Source organism: Sorex fumeus, unplaced genomic scaffold (genome assembly GCF_029834395.1).
Source record: "Sorex fumeus unplaced genomic scaffold, SorFum_2.1 ptg000035l, whole genome shotgun sequence".
In the NCBI taxonomy this organism is placed as follows: Eukaryota; Metazoa; Chordata; class Mammalia; order Eulipotyphla; family Soricidae; genus Sorex; species Sorex fumeus.
Window position 1 is genome coordinate 34,546,388 of NW_026606092.1, and position 9,690 is coordinate 34,556,077.

General features: G+C 37.9%; 1 protein-coding gene across 1 annotated transcript in view; it reads left to right on the plus strand.

Moving 5' to 3' along the window:
• Nucleotides 1–4,931, plus strand: part of ACTR3 (actin related protein 3) — a 51,882-nt gene extending 46,951 nt beyond the window's left edge. Inside the window, exons 11-12 of the mRNA XM_056117621.1 lie at nt 2,654–2,737; nt 3,706–4,931. Of these exons, the coding sequence (XP_055973596.1) occupies nt 2,654–2,737; nt 3,706–3,801 (180 nt within the window). The 3' untranslated portion in view covers nt 3,802–4,931. The remainder of the gene's footprint in view (nt 1–2,653; nt 2,738–3,705) is intronic.
• Nucleotides 4,932–9,690: the final 4,759 nt, after the last annotated feature.

The following is a 9,690-nucleotide window of genomic DNA, read 5'->3' on the forward strand; positions in this document are numbered from 1 at the left end:
GTTTTCCTCCATAATGTGCTCTGGGCTGCTTGAGCTGGTGAGGGAAGAAATGGCATTGGTGCCGTCCCACTGGCAGCAAATCTGCATTTTTTTCTTTTGCTTTTTGGGTCCCACTGGGCGATACACAGGGGTTACTCTTTTTGTCTGGGATTTACTCTACATGTGTATGTTTAAATTAGTCATCACTTTTCTTTGATCTGAAATGAGTTCTTAGTTGAGTTCTTAGTCTTTCAGAATTTTTTTAATCTTAATTTTTTTTTAATGGTTGTGGGCCATTTTTTGGATGTTTCTATATTTGACATTGCTTACGTTTCCTTATTTAGTTTACACAGAAGTTTCTGGTGCATTGTATCATCAATTACACGATATGATTTGTCTTATATGTTTACTTTGATCAGTATTTTCCTGGGTTTTCTACTGTAGGGCGTTCGCCTTACAAGCGGCCAACATGGCCGACCCGAGTTCGATTCCTCCGCCCCTCTCGGAGAGCCCGGCAAGCTACCGAGAGTATTCGATATGCCAGACACAGTAACAACAAAGTCTCCAATGGAGACGTTACTGGGCCCGCTCGAGCAAATCGATGATCAACGGGAGGGCCTATTAAGAAACTATGGGCATATACTTTGAGGTTATGTAACAAGCCTTTTCTCATCAGACTTTCAACAGTGGTTTTATGCCCAGTTTTTCTTGTGGTTTCCAATTAGCATTTTGCAAATTCCATCATACCTTCTGTGGTTTTCAGGCTCATTTATTTATTTTTGGAGGGTTTTTTTGCTTTGTTTGCATACCTGGCTGTGCTCAGGGCTTACTCCTGGCTCTGCATTCAGGGATCACTTCTTGGCAGTGCTCGGGGAACCATATGGGATGGTGGGAATCCAACCTGGGTTGACTGCTTACAAGACAATCGCTACCCACTATACTATCACTCCACTCTCTTTTTACTATAAGAAGTATGTTCCCCTTTCCCTTGTTTATGCAGTAAAATTGGTAAGGAACTTCTGATTTCTCATTTTATTCTATACACTGTATTATTAGTATTACTGTGATAAAAATACTAGAATATCAATACTATATTGATAATCTAATTAAGCCAGTAGGAATCATAAAGAAGGCTTTTAAGTTCTTTGCATGTGGCCCTAATATTCTGTAACTCTTTTAGTATAAGATGCTTTTAATCGTAACTTATCTCTTCCAGATTTAGAATTAGCTACCTCTCCCCCCCCTTGCAAACCTTTGTTTCTTTCAGTAGGTCTTCACTGCTTGGTGGGAGGGGTGGAGGGGGGTGGCGGGCCTGGAGAAGGCCTGGTGTGGGGGGAGGACATACCAAGTGCTGCTCAGGGCTACTCTTTTATTAGAAAATGAATGTTTTTGTTTGCTTGGTGTTGGTTTTTTTTTCCTTTTTGTGTCACACCCAGCACTGCTCAGGGGTTACTCCTGGCGGTGCTTGGGGACCATATGGGGTGTGGGGTGCCAGGGCTCGAACCTGGGTTGGCTGCATGCAAGACCAACGCCCTACCCACTGTACTGTCACTCCGGCCCGAAAATAAATGTTTTAAAGAAATTTACTTTAGGCCTTCTCTTTCTAGAGTATTACTGTACTCTGGGCTGGAGCCATAGCGCAGCGGTAGGGCGTTTGCCTTGCACGCAGCCAACATGGCCGACCCGAGTTCGATTCCTCCGCCCCTCTCGGAGAGCCCGGCAAGCTACCGAGAGTATCTCGCCCGCACAGCAGAGCCTGGCAAGCTCCCCATGACGTGTTCGATTTTATGCCAAACACAGTAACAAGTTTCACGATGGAGACGTTACTGGGCCCGCTGGAGAAAATCGATGAACAACGGGGAGACAGTGACAATGACTGTACTCTGACTCTACTCTTGCTTTTAATAAGCAGCCTTTCTTACGTGAAGAATAGTTCTACTCTTCTGTCAGTTATACCTGTGGTCTGTTCTGTTTCTTGAGTATATTTGTTCTCTAGTAGACCTTTTTTCTGTACTTAATTTTTAAAAAACAAGTTTTAGATTCTGGATATAGTCATTGCTGTTGAAGGTTAAGTACCAATAGGCCTTCTTTGGGATCCGAGTTAGGATATATGTTTGTGTGCCTTTATGCTTCTGGATAAATTAAGGATTATTCAATCATTTTGATGTTCTTAAATACTGGGTGGGTTGTTCTAACTTTGCTGTCTATGTCTCTCTCTCTCTTTCTCTCCCCCACCCTCCTTCCCTCCCCTTCTCCCCCCTCCCTCCCTCACATACGCTCATACATGTAATTTTGTTTTCTCTGAGAAACCTGGTTTTCATTACCGATATGTTTTTACAAGAATGTACAAAGTTTCAGAATTTTTTATACATATCATCGTGAGAAATGACAGTTCAATACTGGCTCGGTTTTAACTTTTAGTTTGAGGATAGTTATACTACTATGTTCAAAAGTTACTTAAATTCTTCCCCTACTTCACGTGGTTATTAGAAACATTTTAAAAACTCCAATTGTTTATTCTCTATTATGTATTTGTCCTACGGGTCTCCTATCTTTTTAGAGAGTATACTTATGTGAACTCATTGCATTCTTGTGTACATTTAAAGTTTTGTGATACATAAACTGTTATATCAACTTGCCATTAAACTGATCTTATACTGTGTACACTTTTTAGCCAAAACCTATTGATGTGCAAGTCATTACACACCACATGCAGCGATACGCAGTTTGGTTTGGAGGATCCATGCTTGCTTCTACGGTAAGAGGGATGAAACTCTTTCAGAATTTTGTTTATTTTTAGATAGAAGAATCCCACTTAGTGTTAATGCAGTTTGGTAAAGCATGGCACTTTACCTTTTACTAACATTACAATTTTACAAACACTGCATGGGAAGACTTTAATATGTGATACCTATGTACATAGTATTTTAAAAAGTAGAAGTCATTTGGATTTCTGTTTATTTTTCTTTGCCTATTTAGAGTAGCACTGTAGCACTGTCCTCCCTTTGTTCATCGGTTTCCTTGAGCGGGCCCAGTAACGTCTCCATCGTGAGACTTGTTGTTACCGTGTCTGGCATATCGAATACGTCACGGGGAGCTTGCCAGGCTTTGCCGTGCGGGCGAGGTACTCTCGGTAGCTTGCTGGGCTCTCCGAGAGGGCCGGAGGAATCAAACCTGGCTCGTCCGGGCCGGCTGCACGCAAGGCAGATGCCCTACCACTGTGCTATTTAAAATGTATCTGTAGAAAAAAATGTTTTTAGCCCAATGGTAGTATAGTTTCCATTTTTATTTGGTTTAGTGTTTTTTGTTTGTTTTTGGGAAACATACCCAGTGTCCTTACTCCTGGCTTTATTTACGGATCACTTCTGCTGCTGCTGCGGGGACCATATGGTGTGTGTACAAAGGATAGGGTAGGGTAGAGCTGGGGTCAGCCGCATACAAATCAAGGACTTACTCCTGTCCTGTCTCTCTGGCGTGAGAGTCCTTAAACAGAACACTTAAACATTCATTTAGAGCATATCGCAAAATAGATCTTTGTTCTTTATAAAGACTTACTTGGGGAATGTGGCTCAGCATTAGAGTACGTGCCTTGCCTCTCTATAGAAGCCCCAGGTTTGATTCGCAGTGCTACAAAAATGAAAGAATAAACGGAAATACATATGATTTTAAAAACTTAAATGTTTCATGTATTTACTTCTTCTGTTTGTTTGTTTGTTTGAATTTCAGCCTGAGTTCTACCAAGTATGCCATACCAAAAAGGATTATGAAGAAATTGGACCTAGCATTTGTCGTCACAATCCAGTGTTTGGAGTCATGTCCTAAAATTGGCTTCATGGTTATTGGGGTTAGGGAGGTGGGAAGAAATAATCTTTCTGATTACCTGTTTTGTCTGGATGGCTGGTTTTAAGGTTTTAAACCTGACTTGAAATAACAAGACCAAACATAATTATACAGGAATATTTTAATAAGTATATCAACATGTGAATGTAGAGGAGAGCCAAAATAATTGTGTTTTTCTTTAGATTGAATATTTGAATCTTATGTGTAACAAAAAGAAGTGGGTTTTAGTTCTTTCTGTGCCCTGATATTTTGTATATTATTGAATTATCCAAGATTTGATGGGATTTATCGGTATGTAGATAGCTCTATAATGCTTGAATTGTACACTTCCAAGTGTGCAGTGCAAGAGCTTGTTTATATTTCATACTTTTTATACTTTGAGGAAAAAAAGTCGAAGAAAAACTAGTATTTGAGGAAAAACAAGTGACCAAGTAAAGAATAAATTTCAAAAAGTAGCCTCATGAGACTTGGCAAACACACTCATGGGATTCCAGTTATTACTGATTGCTTCCATCCTCCTGATCCCCACAATGGTTTTCTTTGCAAGTGCTTTTGAAACTAAGAAGCTAGTGTCTTGGATTAACTGATGCCTGCTAGTGCTTTCTGATTACTTGCATTCTGTTTCTCGCTTTAAAGGAAAAGTAAAGACAAGACTGTTGGACCAGTGTTGCAGTTCTGTAGTATCATTTCTTATTAATAAATAATTTGATTACCAAAATTGGTAAATTTAAAGCCTAATACCATTCTAATAAAGGCAGAAATTTCTTTTTAACATTTGTTTCAAGCTCTTTAATCTCTTTATAAGTTAACTAATAAATCTATTTTCTTCAAACCTCTGCAATAGTTCTTTAAAATCAGAATGGTTGGTTAGCAAGCTCACTTTTTTAATGTGCTCTATACAAATAATTGTGTACTTTTAATATGTTGAGTGCTTTCATTTTGATAACTGGATCTCCATTTGATAATTTTCATTTGTATAACTCATTTTCAGTCTGAAAATTTTTTTAGTGCCAGTCCCTGACATACCATGGAAAGTTAATTTTCTTTGCATTTAAAAACACCTGGATCATGAAGAAAAAGTAATGAAAATAAATTAAAACTGAATTACCTTTTCTAATGTTTTTTATTTTTTTTTTTAAAGCTCATTCAGTTTTGTATCTCTGTATTAGATATGATTTCTGTTTCTGTTGGCATAATGAGATTGATTTATTGGAATTTATATGATATATGTGGTAGAAGTTTTCTTGTAAACCTAAAATTTACCAGTTATTTATAGATTACTAAAATGGGCAGTGTTTATAGACTCTGGAACTTGCATAATAATACCAATCAACACTCGAATTTTATTTTCCATGAAAAAATGACACATGAAATTAGAATGCCTGTGTGAAAGTTAAACAGTGGGTTTTTTGTTTGTTTTTAATATTAAGATAGAATTGAGGAATAAAATTTAATTTTTATTTAGAGTGAATCTGCATATTTAAAATTATATTTAGCATTTATATGAATCGTGATCCTTTTGAGTGTGGTAAGTATAGAACTAGCTGCTGTGGGTTGGAGTGATGTGCTGGTGCTGGTGGTGGTAGGAATAGTATAAATCAAAGATCGTTTTTACTTGAAATTGTATTTCATGACATTGTAAAAAAAAAAATTCAAATAGTACCAAAGAAATGATAGTAAAAGTAGGAATATTTTCTATCATATTCTGTATCATTTTCTCATTATTACACTGTTAGAAATAGCATAATTTCCTGTGCATATTCTATATAATGATTGTACCTCCTTTATTTTACACAAAAAGGAGTTTACTATATAATCTTCTGCACTTTGCTTTTTCATGGATCTTTTGATAAGAACCAAATTGATAAGCATTAGAATTTTCACCCCCTGGGCCCCATATAGTATTAATAGCATTATCATAAGTGTTTTTTCTACCTAGAATGATCGTTTAGTAAGTGAATGTGCTAGAAAGATGCTTATAAAATCTTACTCAGACATATACAAAGATGTTTCCGACATGAAAACATGAGGAGAGGCCAGAGAAATTGGCCTTGCGTTGCATGCAGCTGACCCTGTTCTGTCTCTGGTACTGTCTGTGGTCCCTTCAGCACTGTCAGGAGTGACCCCTGAGCACCACTGGGTATGACTCAAATCTCCTCTTGCATCTCCTAAGAAAAGAATACCTGAAAGTCAAAAAATGGTTTTACAACTGTTTTACAATTGTCCTTATTTCAGGAAGAGAAAGAATTCTGACCTCTGTAGTTTTGTGCTACCCTCTTGGCTTTGTTTCTGTAGCTGTGAACTATGATAGATGCAATGTAGAGGTCAGCCAAAGTAAATTAAAGTCTGTGAGCTTGATTTATTGTCAGTCATTACATAAGACCAGTGATTAAAATTTTTATTCTGGTTCTACAAATTGATTATAACTCCTGAATTTTTTTTTTTTGGTTGTTACTGTTAAACCGTGGAAAATATGAACCTAAATTCAGTTTATGCACAACTATACTGAAATAAGAGTGCAATTTTTATGAGTTGTGAGAATATGATCTGGAGTTTTTCTTTGATTTATAGTAGTAAAGCTGATATCTAATACTTCCTTTTTAAAGTAGACATTGGTCATTTGGTAAACATAACAGATGGAAATTAAATAGATGATGGTTATATAACTTGATGCCTGCTCTTTAATGAGTTTTCTCTACATATCCTTAAGTATTAAATAAATGGCATATACTGTACTCACCTTTTTCTGTTTTCCTTTCTAATAAAGCAGTTACCTACTCAGGCCTCCTAATACAGTTTTTTTTAAAAAGCCACTTTAACATATGGAAATAACTTCCTAAAGTTTTTTCTAAATCTGTCTTCAGAAATCATATCATTCATGGAGTGAAACACATATGTAGATTGAAATTTCTTTATAATTTGTTTTGGTTTTATTAAACTTAGTTAATACAGTTGATCAAGGGCAGATTTTGGGGTTTTTTTGGGCCACACCCAGCACTGCTCACGGCGTGTGCTTGGCTCTCTTAGGGATCACTCTTGGTGGGCTTAGAGGACCATCTGAGGTACTAGGATTGAGTACAGGTCGGCCTCATTTAGGGCAAGCACCCTACCTGCTGTACTATTTGTCCTAGCACCTAAGGCAGATTATTAAAAGAAATCAATCACAAGGAACTTTTACAGCAAATCCTGAAAATAAATATTTTCTAAAGTTGAAGAATTTTTCAATCTGCTTATGGATCTGGGAAGTTTTTATGACTTAGTGAAAAAAGAATTTCATTTCTAAGTCCATGATACTGTTTTTATTGTGTATAATTTGTGTTTCAGTATACCAGAATTTCATTATACTCTAGTTGGTCTTGGTAGTATCTTAGCAAATATAAATGAAATCTTTGGTTGTTGTTGATATACTTAGCATCATTCAGTTTGAATGGTATATATGCAACTTGTGAACTGATAATTCGGTTTAAATTTACAAATGTACTAACATTAGTCTAGTGAGAAAGATTCAAATGAATGACTTGGGGGAAGGGGAAAAAAAAACAAAACAAAGTTTTAAAACTTAAGAGAACGATTTATCTGTTACTCTAATTGAGCAGATATTCTTCACCGGTTGCTGATGTTCTACCACTTTCTGTGTCTATTCATTGCAATGAAAATAAGTTTCAGAGTCAACTTAAAGTTTTATTTTTACTCAGAAGGTAAAATACACTTAAACTTCCTGTATATTGCATCAGATTTTGTGCCTCTAATTCCAGAGACATTTTCTGACTACAGAAAAATGGTTTAAATACTGTACATGAAGATGAATAAGGCATTCATTCCCGAGCTTACAAACTAGGTAATAGTTTTATAGACAGCTTCAGAGGAGTGATGAATATTTTGCCAGGGAGTTCAAAAATGTCTAATAGAATTCCTTTTCCTGAAATGGTGGTGGCAATAGTTGTTTTGAGACTTTCAAACTCAGCTGCACGGTAGTACTGTTTTCCCATTGCTCATCGATTTGCTTGAACGGGCACCAGTAACATCTCAACAAATTGTGAGACTTGTTACTGTTTTTGGCATATCGAGTATGTCATGGGGCGCTTGCCAGGCTTTGCCATGTGGGCAAGATACTCTTGGTAGCTTCCTGGGCTCTCGGAGAGGGGTGGAGGAATCCACCCTGGGTCCTCCGTGTGTACAAGGCAGATGCCTTACCCACTGGAATGATAACATAGCGGTAGGGCGTTTGCCTTGCATGCGGCCGGCCAGGCCGACCCGCGTTTGATTCCTCTGCCTCTCTGAGAGAGCCCGGCAAGCTACCCAAGAGTATCTCGCCCGCATGGCAAAGCCTGGCAAGTTCCCCGTGACATATTCAATATGCCAAACACAGTAACAAGTCTCACAGTGTTACTGGGCCCGCTCAAGCAAACTCATCTGAATATCTCTTTAAATTTTAAATATGTAAATATAGCAATTAATAGTTGAAAAAAATTGAAGTTGAATATCATACTCATTTGATATTTCCAGAAGTGCTTTACATGTATTGTTTGGGATATACAAGTAGTTCATCAAAAATGCTGATGGGGTTTGGGGCTAGAGTGATAATACAGCAGGAATGGAGGACATTTGCCTTGCATATGGCCAACCCAGCTTTGTTTCCTGGCACTGTAAATGGATCCCTGAGCACAGGGCCAGGAGTAACCCCCTAGCACTGCCAGGAGTGTCCCCTAAACTTAACAAAACAGTGTTGATGGGTGAAAGAGAAGATAAAGATTGATTTTCATTTTGAAAATAAAATTTTGAATTACTTTAATGTGCTACAGATTGCACAGCGGGTAGGGCGTTTGCCTTGCACTCGGCTGACCCAGGTTCAATTACTCCATCCCTTTCGGAGAGCCTGGCAAGCTACCAAGAGTATCCCTCCTGCACTGCAAAGCCTGGCAAGCTCCCTGTGGCATATTCGATTTGCAAAAAACAGTAACAAGTCTCACAATGCAGACGTTACTGGTGCCCACTCGAGCACATCGATGAAAAATGGGAAGACAGTGCAACTTTAATGTGCAACTTTTTTTTATATTTCATTAGAATACCCATATTGACTTAAAACTGAAGTATTATTTTCTATTCTACTAGGGGTCTTTTGCCGAAAAAAAAAAATATATTGAGGGCTGGAGCCATAGTACACAGCAAATTGTGCACTTGACTTTCACACAACCAACCAGATTTTGATCCCTAACACCTCATATAGTGACTGCCAGGAATGATTCTGCCTGAGCACTGTTAGGGTGGCCCCCCAAACAAAAAAAAGTGACATTCTACATAAAATGGTGAATTATTACTGAGCATAAATTTTCTAAAGTAGGAATTCATGGGTTCTTTAGATCAGAGGTGAGAAAGATCTGTTCTGCAAACCATATAATAAGGCGTATAAAATCTGTCCCTAGTGCATCACAGTACAGACACATGTCGCACTTCTTGTCAGCTGCCTGCAGCCCCTCTACCTTTACTGTATGGTCCTTGAATGATGTTATGAATATCCACATTACTTTTGGCAGAAATAAGGTTACCAATCTCTGGATTAGAGTTTTGATAATTTTGAGATTTCCATTACTTCAGTGGTTGTGTAATAAAGCACTTGTGCTAATTTTAGTTGTGTATACCCTAATATTTTGTTAACATTCAGACATAAAGAGTAGAAGTAATATGCATGTCCAGCTCTAGCTTTTAACAATCAAATTTTTAAATTTCATTGTTCACATTTTATTTGGGGTTGTGTGGGGGGACGTTCCTGATAGTGCAAACCTAAGGGATCCACTGTTGACACAAGTGCTGCTCAGTCATAGTGGTTCTGGGGCCACCCAGGAACTGGGGATCAAACTCGGGGCATGTGAG